Here is a 16,048-nt window from a genome sequence, read left to right as displayed (position 1 = left end):
TCAGAGATCATCAGGGCCGCCCCTCAGTGTCAGTGACACACTCCGCACCATCCAGTAGGTCTGGCAGGCAGAGTATTGGACCAGGGAGGATTACTCTTGAGGCTTAAAGTCTAATGAAATTTGCCTTGCCAAGTTTTAGACTGGCTTGGGACCATCACCTCTTTCTTCTTCCCTGTTTCTCCCTTTTGGACTACAAATGTCTGTCCTATGCCTGTCTCACCATTGTTTTCTGGAAGCCTGTAACTTGTCTCATTTCACAGGTTCATAGCCGAAGAGGAGTTTTGCCTCAGGACAGATTATACCTCGAGTCTCACCCATATCTGCTTTAGATGATATTTAGATGGCACTTTGGACTTTAAACTTTTGGTTGATGCCGGAATGAATTGAGACTTTTGAGGTTGTCGGGATAAAATAAATTTAGGAGGGAGACGAGGGCAGAAGCCTATGGACTGAATTGTGTCCCTTCAAACTTCATATGTTGAGATCCTCCTAACCCACTGTGACCTCATTACTTTCTCCAAAGACTCCATCTCAAAGTACCATCACTTTTGGGGGCAGGTTTTAACATTATGAGTTTTGGAGGGACACTGTTCAGTCCACAGCAAATGCTATTTCTGTGTCTCAGACTAAGTGGTTTGAATTTAATTACGTTCTCTCAGCATCTGTACCCTCCTGCCACTCCCCACATCAGACCCAGCGTAGACTTATTAAAGTGGCAAGTTGCCCGGTGCCAGTCCCTCATCCTGTGGCCACCAACTCATTGTCAAAGATTGTCTGGTTTTATTCTGCTCTTGTTCTTTGGTTTTCCAATATTGCTCAGACCTACTTTATCACTTTCCAGGATCTTCTTTTCACTTTAATCCCCCAGAGGATTTTGCCTCTGAAACAAAAGGAGCTTTTCTTAGCAGCAGAGCTTTTGAAATAACTGAGGCAAACACAGTTTTTTACCATCTGAGCCACCAGGGAAGCCTTGTGTCCATGGGGTCACACAGAGTCAGACACAGCTGAGTGACTCACACACGCAGTTCTTAGCTCCAAATGCTCTTCTTGCCTCCACACTAGCCCAGCTCAGGATCAGAACGAGAGCAATAGTTCCTAGCCAGGACTCTGGGTGGACAAGAGGTAAGAATTGCAAATAATCACCAATATTACTCTTCTCAAGCTCAAACTGCTTCTCAGATCAGAGATCAGCAAAGGTATTGGGGAGAGGACACACCACATCTAAGTCTGCAGTCTTCCTAGAACTTTGAACAAGGAGAGCCCCATCCCTTTATATCTGAGTGAGTGCATGTTCATATGCAGGTGCGCAAAAGAGAGAAACTGATTGAGTGATTCACTGAGGCAATAATAAAAATATTCGCCTAATCTTTATATCTTTCTATCACTTAATAGAACCTCTACTAATGGGAAATACACTCCTGAAAGACACATTCTGGAAATGTCAGGGGGGGAATATAGGTTTGGAAGGGGGAAAACTAGAGCTGAAAGAGAAAAATAGAATACCAGATTAGAGCAATAGATTTCAAATTTCTCTAATTCCATACTTGTAATAACTTGAGTAGGACCTGGTTCGAAATTTACCTTGGCTTGAAGAAAACTTTTTTTGTAATAAACAATGTCAGTGAGATCACAGGAGGAAATTTTTTAATGGAGAGAAACATTTTCAAACACCCTCAATGACTTTAGAAACACACTTGTTACATTGATTAAAAATTTTGTATTATGAATTATAAAGCATTAAACATAATACAAATCTAAAATCATATGAAGCAATTTCTATGTTTTTACAGGTAGTTCTGATATCATTCATTAAAAGTGATCTAAGAACTTCCTACTACCCAATAAATGTATTTCATTGTCAAGTACTGATATTTTCTAATTTACATATCCTTCATCTAGGTCTGAAATGGTGAAATTTGGTTATAAATTTTTAATAATTAATAAAAATAAACAACCTGCAAAATAAGAATTTAATAAAATCCCTAAACTAATGTCTTTTAAATATATCAAAACATATGTCATTTTTTTGTTAATTCTTAGAATCTCTGCATAGTGACATTTGTTTTGGAAATAATTGAGAATACTAAATTAATTTTTATATCTTTATTCAGGAACTGAAGTGAAAAAAATTGAAGCTATAAACGTTCCTTGCACACAGCTTTCAATGTCATTTTTTAATCGGTTATATGATGAAGCTATTGTACGAGAGAATGGATATATTGTTAAATGTCTAGATTGTTTTTGTGATCCCTTCCTTATTTCTGACGAGTTACGAAAAGTAAGTACAAAATTTAAAATTTTCACAATAGAATTTCATTTCAGGAAATGCTTAATGTCAAAAATTTCTGCCTGCCTAAAACCTGTAAAATACCTCTTATCAATGAATAACGATCAGTAGTAATCATTGCACGGTAGGTGTCTTCTTGAATGGCACTTTTCTTATCAACTTGTTTATTTGCATGTTTCAAATAAAATAACAAGAGAATGGGGTTTTACTGACATCTAATGGGTAGAGACCAGGGATGTTAAACATCATACAATGCACAGGACAGTCCCCAAAACAAAGTTATCTGGCCCGTAATGTCAGTAAACCCTGAGCTCAAGAAACACTGGCCTATTAAATTGATGACTGTTTTTCTTTAAAATTTCCCTTAACTTGTGAAATGAGTACTTAAAAACATCCCTGGAGTGAAATAATCTTTCAATCTCATTGCTGAGATCAAAAAGCTATTTGATTAACCAAGTTAATTTTTGTTTTAATCAGAGGGGTACTAAACTTGGTATCAGAAGACATGGATTATTCACCTATTTCCTGATTTATTATTTACAAGAGAATAATAACCTTAGGCAAGTCATTCAGTATCTTGAGCCTCAAGATCTTATCTATACACTATGGAAATTAAAATGCCCATTCTACTTTCTTCCTAAAATTGTTGAGAAAGCATTTTTGAAATCCTGTTGAAATGAATTATTATTTAAAGGTGGTAAAAAATTAGGGCTATCAAATAGATGTAGGTTCCAATTCAGGCTCTGCCACTTAATCACGGTCTTACTTAACCTCTCTAAGCTTCAGTTTCTTATATGAAATCAGAATAATGTAAGAATTTTGATGATATGGGAGAATGGCATTGAACCATGTAAATTATCATATGTGAAATGAATCGCCAGTCCAGGTTGGATGCATGATACAGGGTGCTCGGGGCTGGTGCACTGGGATGACCCAGCGGGATGGGATGGGGAGGGAGGTGGGAGGGGGGTTCAGGATGGGGGACACATGTACACCCATGGCTGATTCAAGTCAATGTATGGCAAAACCAATACAATGTTGTAAAGTAAAATAAATTAATTAATTTTTTTAAAAAAGGAAAAAAAAAAGAATTTTGTTAGATGATGCATTTAAAATGCTTTGTACAATGCCCAGCGCTTAGTAATCTTTCAATAATATTAACTACTACTACTAATTACTATTATTATTATTCTACATTAAGAGAGATGTACAAGTCTAATGTATTACAAATCCAGATAAAAATGAACTAGGGAAGCCACTGCTATACCATTCTGGACACAGAAATCTTATCTGAAGGAGACCAGAGGGCATCCCACTAGTCTATATATTGATCTTCACTAGAACAGTACCTAGAAGAACTCTCCCTCCTATGCCCTCACTTCTATAGAGAGCCTCAGCAATGGACTTTTTAAAAGGATTTGGTTTTCAACAGAATACTCTGCAAAACCACCTGTTGCTGCCTATCTTATTTATTGCTGGGAATAGCACCTCTATTCAGGAGGTGTTGGGGCTCCGTGATTTTTGCTGCTTGCCTCTGTTTTGCTCTTGTGTTCTTTGCCATTCCGTGGCGACAGAGAAGGCTTTAACTTGGTTGCTTTCTGGCTACAAATATATATATAAATAGCCTGAACTGGAAAGGACCCTCCCACTGTGTAGCAACACAGATCCTGTAGGCCAGCTCTCAGGTGAGAACTGATCATAGTCTCCTTCCTGACTGGGGCTCAGTAGTTGGACTCATTAACTATTGCCTGTCTACTCTCGGAGGGCTACACAACTGAACAGATCTGTATGTGAACAAACAGGGAGATCAGACATAAAGCATTATTGTTTTAACATTCACTACAAAATTTTTCTATTACAATCTTTTAATTGCACAGCCTAATCAGTTCAGTATATGAGAACCCTTGTGTTAGAAATGTGTGAACTGTTCTTTAAGGGCCAGAGCTTTAAGCAGCTGCAAACCTGGGTTTCAGTATCACATCATTTCCTTATCAAGAGAGAGGAAGAGACGGAGGGGAGATGTGCAAGTGTACACAGAGAAGAATAAACTGTGGACCACTTCCTCTCGCCTCTCTTTTTTTATTTTATTTATTTTTTTATTCATAGCTGTGCTGCATCTTTGTTGCTGGGTGGGCTTTTCTCTGCTTGCAGCAAGCAGAGGCTACTCTGGTTGCAGTATGTAGGCTTTCTCTTGTGGTGGAGCACGGGTCCTAGGGCGTGTGGGCTTCAGTAGTTGCAGCACGTAGACTCACTGGTTGTGGCTCCTGGGCTCTGGGACACGGACTCAGTGTGGCGCATGGGCTTAGATGCTCTGCAGCATGTGGGACCTTCCCAGACCAGGGATCAAACCTGTGTCTCCTGCGTTGGCAGGCGGATGCTTCTGAGCCATCGGGGAAGCCCTCACCTATCTTTTACTGTATATACTTTGGCTTTCATCAAGTCATTATAGGTAAATTATATACAGACAGTACCATAAAGTTTATTATTTTTAAATGCCTCTTTATATAATGACCTTGGGGTGATTTTCATTTGAGATTAAGGTAACTAAAGTGGTTAAGTTTAATCAATTTTCCTAATAAAAATGTGCTTCTCACTGCTAGACTGTGACTGTTATATGACTCACGTGTCCCTCCTTTTCCTGTATGGTAGTATTAAGTGTTATACACAATTTTTATAGCTTTTCTCCGTCTAGAGTTTCTTACATGTATTTATTTTCTCTTCCCAATTTATGTCTCGGTTACATTCTTTTGTTTCTTATTATTTTTATCTTAGTGTATCTATATTTTATTGTTAGCTTAGTTCACATTCTTTTTTCAAGTAAGTGGCATATAAGCAATTCAATAAAAGGAATATATTTTGTATTGTACATTCATCACCTGTTTATGTCCACCATGGTCAACAAATTAATCAATTGTCTGTAATGCACAATGCTGTAAGAAAATCCTCCACATCAGAGCTAGCCAAACTGTTTTCTGAAAGAGGTAGCAAGGGTTCAAGAGAGCAAGAGTCCATGTAGGTTGGTGATGTGTAAGGTGATATTATTAGGAGAGCAGGAAAAAAAGAGAGGTGATTATGAGGCTCCAGCTACCAGAATAGTTCAAAATGGAGTAACTGCGGGCATAAGGAAAGTAGTAATCCAAACACTATGAGAGGGCTTAGAAAATGACCATTTTTGTTTAGCTTCTTATTGGAAGCAGAGACTATGATGGAGAAGTTTCTCCATTTATTTATACCCCCATTGTTTCCAAATGAGATTCACAGTGACTCAAGACTAAAATTGCAATAGCACTAAAGTATTAGAGATTAAACTAGAACAAAGAAGGCAACAGAAGACAAGGCTTAGGTTCAGATTTATTCCTTTCACTGAGTGTCATTACCTAATGATAAAATGGAGGGAAAATAAGCACAGGTCTTAACAGATCTTCTCCATGGCCTCTGGATTGGTTCTTAAAATAGGTCTAAAATCACTTTTAAACTATAAATTGAAACTTTTGAAAGCATAAAAATTAGAACCTCAAATTATGTTACATTAAGATGAATTTTATCATCTTATATAGGTTTTGCTAGTGGAAGACTCAGAAAAATATGAAGTATTCAGCCAACCAGATAGAGAAGAGTTCCTGTTTTGTCTTTTCAAACATCTTTGCCTTGGTGGAGCCCTTTGTCAATATGAAGATGTAATTAGTCCATATCTGGAAACAACAAAGCTTATCTACAAGGATCTAGTGAGGTAATGTTGCTCTATTACAATATGTAAATCTCTGGTTAGTAGAGGAAATTGTTTAACTCTGGTGAGATGACCCAACCTCTATTTGTGGATCTATTAATAACCAAAGTGAATAAAAATAGCACTACCCTGGCTCTCTCCTCAGTGCCTCCTTCTTCACTTCCAGACTAGAACATTTCATTTCCCTAACCCTGTTTTGGTCCTCAGTTCTCTCTTCTGCCTCTTGACCTTTCCTCAGCCAGACCTGTCACTAACTCCATCCCTTACTGGCAACTGCTGTCTTCCAGGACTCCCTTTTCCCCCCAGGCCTCCTTTTAAATTTCAAGGAGACGTGAGATCCCTCAGGATGTTTGAATTTGCTTGACTAATACTAATAAATAGTAGTAAAAAAATTACCTTTGTTCTAAGGAGGGGGAAGAATTTTCACTGAGGTGTTTATCTTTTCAAAATTAATCCTAGGTTTGTTTTTGGTATTGTACTAGGGCTTTTTTTTCTTTTTGAAAATCACGTGAGGATAAGAACTTTGATTTATTTTAATTCGAGTGAACATTCTATAGTTGGGTTTTTCAATGATGAAGATATCGGATCATGTTTTTAGGCAAACAGGATAGGAAAAAGTAAAAGCAAAGGTTCCCAGAGTTTGGTTACAAATTTTTACTTTAATAGGCAAACAGTAGAACTAGCTTCCCATCAGACTCTTACTGCTTTACTTATTCTCAGCATCTTGATTCTCACATCCATCACACGTGTCATACAGCCATACAACAAACTGCATGGTTCAGTTACTATACTGAGTTTATTTCTGATACAGTTTTAAAAACAAAAATATTTCCATAATCTGTTTCTGATTTTTATGAAACAGTTATTGTGTCAATTCATAGAGATTATTAGATGAGAAATTACAGAAACAATTTCAGAAGCAGCACACACATACCTACACATCAAACATATTCTTATCGTTTGCAGCCCATGAAAACTTACAAGACAACTTCTAGCACTCCCAGTAGATACTCCTCAGTGTACCCCAGACACACACAAGCCATGGACACCACTGTGTGCTGTCCCTCACCAGCCACAGGAGCCTGTGGAATTCCTCACTGCCATGTGCTGTGGAGGAAGAGATTCTGTTAAAGATACTTGAAACAACTTCAGAACCTAAACATCGCAGAAACTGCAATTTTTTCCCACCTATTCTTCCCCAAATTCTTGGCGATTCTCTTCTGTGTTTTGAGGGTGCTAAGAAATGTATGACTCAGAGTAATGGCCACTCATAAAATGAGTAGCCAAAATTCATGACATCTTATACAAAGAATAGGAACTGCATCCATGGAATCACTTGATTAGGCCACCAGCAAGTGTTGATATTGGGCACGGAACTCTGGCAGGCACTGAAGAGTACAAGAGGAGGCATCACGTAGTCTCTGACTTTAAGGAAATTACAAGTTAACATAGGAAATAATAACAAAGTAATTGCTTAAAATTTTTCATAAGTAAGTATTGTTTTTATAATTCAATGCTCAGTTATGTATAGGCAAGTGTTTATAGCTCTTTATACTGTAATAAAAACCTCAGAAGTTCAAAAGAAGACATTGTCAGTGTGGGTACAAGTGGTCAAGAATTTCTTGATGGAATGGAGTCCACAAGGGCCAGCAAAGAGGACGGCAGTCTGTTCCCAATTCAGGGGCGATGCACCCCAAGTCTGTCATTCTAGGGAGACTGAGAAGAAGACTAGCCAGTTAGAGCATTACTTTTCTTTGAGAACTATTAAATATTTCTCTCGATGATCCAAGTTTAAGCATGCTTATGAGTTTCTTTGGTGAATGAGGAAAAGATATAAAATTGTCTTCTCAATGCAACTTCAGTAGAAAACTATGATTAGAATAAACATCTTGGTTAAGATAAAGATACAGGGTGGTTCAACATAGCCGTTATCAAGGGATATAGAAGTAGAGAAAGCACAGGTGGGACTTGCAGTATCATCAGTAATTTCTCAGAATTCTGAGCCACATATCTAGTCATGTCATTTGTACAAGCTAACTTAACCAAGAAGAATATTTTTTTCTGTTCCTTTACTTGAAATTTGGGTGTTTTTACCTGCTTTAGAAAAAATATCTGCTTTCTCTCTAATTATACATGCAGTGGCTACCTTACAGTATCTAACCTGCACTTGCAGGTGTAAACATTGTTACTATTTAATTCTAGCAAAGAAGTTGATCCCTTATATTTATATCAGTAGATATTGAGGGCACATTACAGAGCCTGATTTTAGGGGTCTCTAGCTCAAACAAAAGGGTAAAAACATTCTTAAGGTATTTTTCCCTCATCTGTAATTAATAATGTAACTCCTATAATAGACATCTTTTAAATGTTTTGGAAAATGCCTTATTTTCAAGGATTGTGGCTTCTTTAAATCACATAGGCAATACTTTAGAATCATTTTATCAGAGTAAATGGTCAATTGTTTCATTACATTTCAAAAATGTCTTAGACATAACTCTGTACTCACTAACAGTGCCTGTGTCTTTCCTATTTTAGACATTAAACACACACTCTTGTCAGATTTTTTGGAGAGGTTTCCCAAACTACATTATCTCCCCCAGACTTATGATTTGAACTGGTTTAGGCTTAGATTATGGCCTTCTGATGCTTATTAAGCAATAGGATTATTGTTTCTTAAAATGAGCAGAGTTAGCTATGTCTGTACACCATGACATTTAGAGTCAATATGAGACAAATCCTTAGAAATTAGCACAAATGATATTGATAAGAAATCAATCATCATATTATTTTATTTCTAAACCATTAATATAATCATACTTTTAACATTCAATTTTTTTTTTTGGCTGTGCTGTGGGGGTTTCAGGAGCTTAGTTCCCCAGCCAAGGATCGAACAAGGAGCCCCGGCAGTGAAAGAGCCAAGTTTTAGCCACTGGATCATGAGGGAATTCCCTAATCATATTTTTTAAAAGAACTATGTGGAAATTATGTTCCAAAATCCTTAAAAACCATGGCACCTGGAGAGTGACTTCAGTTCAATCCAGTCGCTCAGTCATGTCCAACTCGTTGTGACCCCATGGACTGCAGTACGCCAGGCTTCCCTGTCAATCACCAACTCCTGGAGTTTACCCAAACCCATGTCCATCCAGTCAGTGATGCCATCCAACCATCTCATCCTCTGTCTTCCCCTTCTCCTCCCACCTTGAATCTTTCCCGGCATCAGGGTCTTTTCAAATGAGTCAGCTCTTCGCATCAGGTAGCCAAGGCATTGCAGTTTCATCTTCAGCATCAGTTCTTCCAATGAATATTCTGGACTGATTTCCTTTAGGATGGACTGGTTGGATCTCCTTGCAGTCCAAGGGACTCTCAAGAGTCTTCTCCAACACCACAGTTCAAAAGCATCCATTCTTCTGTGCTCAGCTTTCTTTATAGTCCAACTGTCACATCCATACATGACTACTGGAAAAACCATAGCCTTGACTAGACCTTTGTTGGCAAAGTAATGTCTCTGTTTTTTAATATGCTGTCTAGGTTGGTCATAACTTTCCTTCCAAGGGGCAAGCGTCTTTTAATTTCATGGCTTCAGTCACCATCTGCAGTGATTTTGGTGCCCCCAAAAATAAAGTCTGCCACTGTTTGCCCATCTATTTGCCATGAAGTGATGGGACCAGATGCCATGATCTTAGTTTTTTCAATGTTGAGCTTTAAGCCAACTTTTTCACACTCCTCTTTCACTTTCATCAAGAGGCTTTTTAGTTCTTCTTCACTTTCTGCCATAAGGTTGGTGTCATCTGCATATCTGAGGTTATTGATATTTCTCCCAGCAATCTTGATTCCAGCTTGTGATTCATCCAGCCCAGCATTTCTCATGATGTACTCTGTATATAAGTAAGCAGGGTAACAATATACAGCCTTGACGTACTCCTTTCCTGATTTGGAACCAGTTTTTGGAGAGTGAGTTCAGTCAGTTCAGTTCAGTTCAGAGTGAGTTAGTGAGTGCTAAAAATCTGATACAATGCAATTGTCAGTTGAACACCCCAGGACAGAAATGAATATCACTTTACATTTCTTTTTCTTTTTTTCTTATGAGATATGGGACAGATAATACTGTACTTTGCTTGATCTATAAAAAATTAGACAAATTGTCTTAGAGATATTTTAAAGTAACAGTAATACAAGATCAGAGGTAGTAAAGTGGAATAATATTTATATCTATTAGGAAAAGTGAGAGTGAAGTCACTCAGTCGAGTCCGACTATTTGCGGTCCCATGGACTGTAGCCTACCAGGCTCCTCTGTCCATGGGATTTTCCAGGCAAGAGTATTGGGGATTTCCTTCTCCAGGGGATCTTCCCAACCCAGGGATTGAACCCTGGTCTCCAGCATTGCGGGCAGATGCTTTACCCTCTGAGCTACCAGGGAAGCCCTAACCAACTTCTAATAGTGTACCAATGTAATTTCTTTTTAAAAGTAAGACATCTATGGTACGTGTTTGTAGGTGTTAAATGATTATTATATGTAGTATCAAATACTAAATTTTCCTCCAAGTTCATCTGATAAGCACAAACATTTACAAGGGTTCTTTTTTTTAGACTTTTCTAAACTAAGGAGTAATTTGCATACAGTAATCTCAATAAATCATAGTACACATAAGCTCAGTGAATTTTTATATATTTTTATACCCAAATAACCACCTCCAGATCAAGATTTAAAATTAGATATAACTATAGATAGGTTCTGTATTTTAATCTGGGTGGTCATATAGGTATATATAAATGTTTTATATGTAGTGGTTATAGTCTTCCCTATGATAAGCATGAAGTTTTAAATGTAGTGTCCAACTTTCAAGCAGTGTATCTTAGGCATTAGAAATGAAAGAAGATGACCTCAATTCATGTTACAGAAATAGAAATCAATATAATTGCATGATTCTTGGATTTCAATCTTAGTGAAATGTTTTCAGGATGAAACTCCCTAAGAATCTTGAACCCTGAACCCTGAAATGGTCCATGTATGGCCACCTCCAACAGGTGCCCAAGCTCAAACACACATGTACATGCATACCCTCCCCCAGAGCCCCCTTCTTCCTGCTCATCTCTCTTTTCCCCCATTCTTTTTACATACATAGTGAAGGGAAAGCAATAATCTCACCTGACAAAGTGAAGAGGGTTCCCTTCCTTTAAATTTAAACTACACACATAACACATGAACAGTACCTGTGATGCATATGAATTTATAGCACAAGTATAGGATAAACAGGTGAAATGTAGAGAAAGAAAACTGGACTCTGTATCACCTACATTCTATTTCCGGAAATGCCACTTTTAGTTGGAATGTCTTAAATATATCATTTAACTTCTCTGGTTCTATTGTCTATAAAATTGACAAAATGATGCCTACCTCACTGAATTGTGTGATCTTTATGTGAAGTAAAGTATAACAAGGTTTTTTGCAGGTTGTAAAGCATTATAAATTTAACATGTATTTATTTATATATAAATTAAGTAATTTATTTCCCCAATCCTCAGTTTGCTTCCGCACTATATATTACTAAAGATTACCTTTTGTGGGGAGAATAAGTGAAAGAGAGCTAGGAGAGAAAGTGATTTTAATTTAGCAATACATGATATAACAAATAGTTTTCATAGATATTATTCCACCTAATTCTCATATAATCCTGAAAGGAACCAAGTCATGAGTTCACATATGAGAAAACTGATGTTCAGAAAGGTTAATCTTGCTTAAAGTAGAATAACAAATCGGTGACAGAACTGGCATTTATGTTCAGGCTGCTTAAGTCTTTAGTATGCTTTTATCTACCCCTTTCAGCTGTTTACCCTTAAGTCGAACTTTAACCTATTCTTGTTTGTCAATAGTTGTCTCTGGCCTGAGAGTGCTTTTATCATCTGAGTCTCAAACTGACCTCAAACCCTCTAACTGAAAAATTCCATTTTCTGCAATTTCAATTCGGTCAACCTTGCTGAAACCACAGATACCATCCTTTTCAAACTACTTAATTAGATATTTTATATTTCCATGTTATATGTGAATGAGGATACCCAAGTACTAAAAGGGATCTGTATCTTAAATATATTATACTAGTGTTTGCTGAATCTTAAAATGTTCCCTTTTCCCCCCTATTTTAGTGTTCGGAAGAATCCTCAAACCAAGAAAATACAAATTACCTCTTCTATTTTTAAAGTTACAGCATATGTAAGTGTTGAGGGGGAAATTTGCAGCCAATCAATTTAATTACTTGTTATTAAAAGGATTGTTGTAACTGGAGTTAGCAACTAGGAGAGGCATGGTTAATAGAACATACATGTGTATACACTTCCTTGGTGACTCAGGCAGTAAGAATAAGCCTGCAGTGCGGGAGACCAGGGTTCAGTCCCTGGTTTGGGAAGATCTCCTAGAGAAGGGAATGGCTACCTACTCCAGTATTCTTGCCAGGAGAATTCCATGGGCAGAGGAGCTTGGTGGGCTACAGTCCACGGGGTCTTCCAAAGTGTTGGACATGACTGAATGACTTAACACTTTTCCTTTTTTACTTCATACATGTATGCACAGAACATAGTTAACATAAACTTAATAGTTTTCTCTTAAAAGTTGATGAACTATGCTTTATTTGGAGAACAGTATGAACTTTTCCTCCCAGCTTTTCTGTTATCCATGCCTAATAATAGTTATTTCTTACTTTAGAGCTAAATCTGTAGCTCAGATGAGGTAGAACACAGTTCCTTAAACTTGTCAAACCATGATTTATAGGACAAGTAAGAAAGAATGACATAAATGTTTTTATATCACAGAATCTGATACTTGAATTTTAGCATTGCACAAAATATTATTATACATATGAAGCAGTTTCTAACTATTCAATCACTGAATAATTATTTTTAAAATTCCTACTGTGTATCAGCTACTGTGCTGGGCTAGAATCCAGGGTTAAACAAAAGAAACATAGTCCAAGCCCAAATAGTATGTATAGACTATGTTCTAACAAAAGCAAAGATAGAAGGAAAATGCAAAACTATTTTTTCTATATTAGCACTTTTTTAAAAGATAGAATTTCCTCGATTATAAATTCCTTAAAGTCAAGAAGTATGCATGTGTGTATAGTATTATATGTATTGTTGGCATAGTAAACTGTGCTGTCCAACTTACTGTTAAAGATTTTATATGTGTTTCATGATATTTTAATAGAAAATACATAATAGCTAAATGTGTTATTATTTAAATATAGCTGTATATTAAATAAGTTTATCTTTTTCAGGATTCTGTTGGTGTGTGCTACCCTTCAACAAAGAGTCACGAACAGACATTTTCTTACTTTATTGTGGATCCTTTCAAGCGTCATGTTCATGTTTTATACCACTGTTATGGCATGGGGGAAGTATCTTAATATTTTTTCGAGTTATCTATACTTACTGTTTTTTCTTTACCAATTTTTTATTTTAACACTGATTTACAGATAAACATTTACTCTGCAAGTTAATTCAAGTAAAATGTAAAGAACCTGCGTAGAGCAGAAGAGAACAAATACCAAGATGCCTTTCTTTAAATCTTGTGAAATACCAACACAGGAACCAAATTTTATCCCTAACGTAATCTACACCGGTACAGTTATGGAATTTTTACAGAAAGTCACAAAGAACTAAAAATCTTGTTCATATTTGTTACATTAAGTTTCAAGTGAGTCTTCAATATTCCATGTATTTTATTTTAGAAGCCAATTAATTCTGGATTGAAATTGTGAGAGAAAACTAAACATGTCTAACCATGAATCATTAATGTGAATCATTAGCTTTTAAAATTTAAGTTTCATTTAATTATGTTTCTGTGCATGAAGATTTATGTTTCTGGAACTGTGAAAAGCATAACAATTCCTTTGTTTCATTTGTCCCACTTAAAATTCTCAATAAAAAAAAATGTTCTGAGCATAATTGAAAGCTCTTTTATTATGTAATAAAATTGGAGCTGCCCCACCACTAATTCAAGAGCTGTGTAAACAAAGAGAGTTGCCCTCATGGTATTATTAAGTTGGCAGATGAGTAAATTACAGGGTGTCTTAGTGCTGTCCCCTCATTGAAAGTGAAAGTCACTCAGTCATTCCTGACTCTTTGAGACCCCATGAACTATATAAAGTCCATGGAATTCTCCAGGCAAGAATATAGGAGTGGGTAGCCTTTCCCTTCTCCAGGGGATCTTCCCAATTCAGGGATTGAACCCAGGTCTCCCGCATTGTAGGCAGATTCTTTACCAGCTGAGCCACCGGGGAAGCCCAAGAATAATGGAGTGGGTAGCCTATCCCTCCTCCAGCAGATATTCCCGACCCAGGAATCGAACCAGGGTGTCCTGCATTGCAGGCGGATTCTTTACCAACTGAGCTATTAGGGAAGCCCCTCATTACCCTAATACAATGAATATATAACTTTGATCTTTTTAATGATTGACATGTATCCCAAAGATGATGATGGGGAGCCTAAACCCTGAGGAAGAAGCGTTTGGAATATGCGTTTCTGAGTTGCAGGGATCAGGATAATAGTCTTAGATTTGAACCTGTGGTTGTACCTGGAAGGCAGCTGGCAATTTAGGTATATAGTTCAGGAAAGAGAGTCAATTTTACTTCTAATACTTAGCACAATGCTTTGGTATGTTAAATGTTTATTGAAAGTATTTTCCAGATATGATCATAATATCCATAGATTTTTTTAAAAAAAATCATAAAAAACATAAAATCAAAAACTAAAATGTCCATTTGCCACTGACTTTGCTGCCTATCATACAGACCCCTACAACCCAGGGACCCTCTCTTAATAATTCTGAGTACCCATTCTGTGCAAGGCACTGTGCTGTTTACTTGGGGGAAACACACTTGCTGTGAACCTAGTAGAGAACATAACCTGTAAGAGTGTGTCTGTGCACAGTGATTGTGCACGAATTCAGAGATGGAAGTGATCGCTATGAACCAGACCTAGGAGGGGTCTCCTCGGGCTGCTACAGAGGAGCTAGTAGGGTGGCAGCAACTAGGAGAAACAGTGCAGCGAGTGGAGAAGTGTGACGTGGCGGGGCGCTCCGAGCCCGGCCCTGGGGTGGGCGTTCAGAGGCAGAAGATAGGAACACGCTGTTGAGAAAAGACTATGCAAATTCTCTGTATTGAGAGGTGTAATAGCCCAGTAATAAAGAATTTGGGCTGGCAGTCAGATTGCATGGATTCTTAATTCTGCCATTACCTGCTATGTGACTGAGCTAGTTACAATCTTTCTGTGCCTTAGCTGCCTTATCTGTGAAACGGGGGAAATAGTAGGACTCCTTCATTGGTTATTGTGGAAATTATACAAATTAATATATATTGGGCTTAGAATGGTACCAAGAACATAGTTTAAGTGTTCATGCATTTTGGCTCTTTTCATTCTCCATGGAGGAAATTAGAAAAAAAAAAAAACTAGGAGCTAAACTGTCTGCATAATATAAAATACTTCTTTCTTAAGGTCAGAATTGCTTTTCTACAGATTATACCGTTACTAATTTGATTAGACATCTGTAAGAGATGGGAATTGGCTTCCACCCCACCCCCACCCCCGCCTCGGGCCACTAGAGAATGTAGAGGACTTAAAATTGTACTCCAGGTATTTCTTTGGCAGCATTTTGCATACCTAGAATTATTTTACCAATTATTTGTAATAATTTATTTAATTACTGTCTTGAATACAAGAACTGTCTATTTGGTTCATCCCCGATGTGTAGCACACTGCCTGGCACTTAATTGACACTCATTATCTGTTTCCTGATTGAGTCTACCTGCTGGAGAGAACCTGGCTCTTAAAGTGTGACTGCAGGTGTGGGGGAGAGGCGGGGAAGGGTGGGTGAGTAAGGACCAGGAGTATCAATAATGCAGTATTTCCTCTCGCTGTTCCTAAGCCTTTTGTAAAATTTTGCAAACTACTATAATTCGGATTTAGCTGTACTGTGTGGGATTAGATATGCAGCCTGGGAACATGCCTGGGACAAAATTGTCCCTGGAGAACAGTAACAGCCT

At 37.4% G+C, this 16,048-nt stretch overlaps 1 protein-coding gene across 2 annotated transcripts in view; it reads left to right on the top strand.

The window, feature by feature from the left end:
* The window catches only part of CFAP300 (cilia and flagella associated protein 300), a 28,008-nt gene extending 14,056 nt beyond the window's left edge, over positions 1–13,952 (top strand). Inside the window, exons 4-7 of one of the 2 annotated variants that reach the window (XM_043895359.1) lie at positions 2,112–2,278; positions 5,845–6,017; positions 12,156–12,222; positions 13,283–13,952. In XM_043895359.1, coding sequence (XP_043751294.1) covers positions 2,112–2,278; positions 5,845–6,017; positions 12,156–12,222; positions 13,283–13,411 — 536 coding nt within the window. In that variant the 3' untranslated portion in view covers positions 13,412–13,952. The remainder of the gene's footprint in view (positions 1–2,111; positions 2,279–5,844; positions 6,018–12,155; positions 12,223–13,282) is intronic. The other variant, XM_043895282.1, reaches the window with a different exon arrangement.
* The last annotated feature ends 2,096 nt before the right edge of the window (positions 13,953–16,048 follow it).

The sequence above is a fragment of the Cervus elaphus genome, chromosome 1 (assembly GCF_910594005.1).
Source record: "Cervus elaphus chromosome 1, mCerEla1.1, whole genome shotgun sequence".
NCBI lineage: Eukaryota > Metazoa > Chordata > Mammalia > Artiodactyla > Cervidae > Cervus > Cervus elaphus.
Note: the sequence above shows the minus strand (reverse complement) of the source record. Positions and strands in the feature narration are given on the sequence as shown.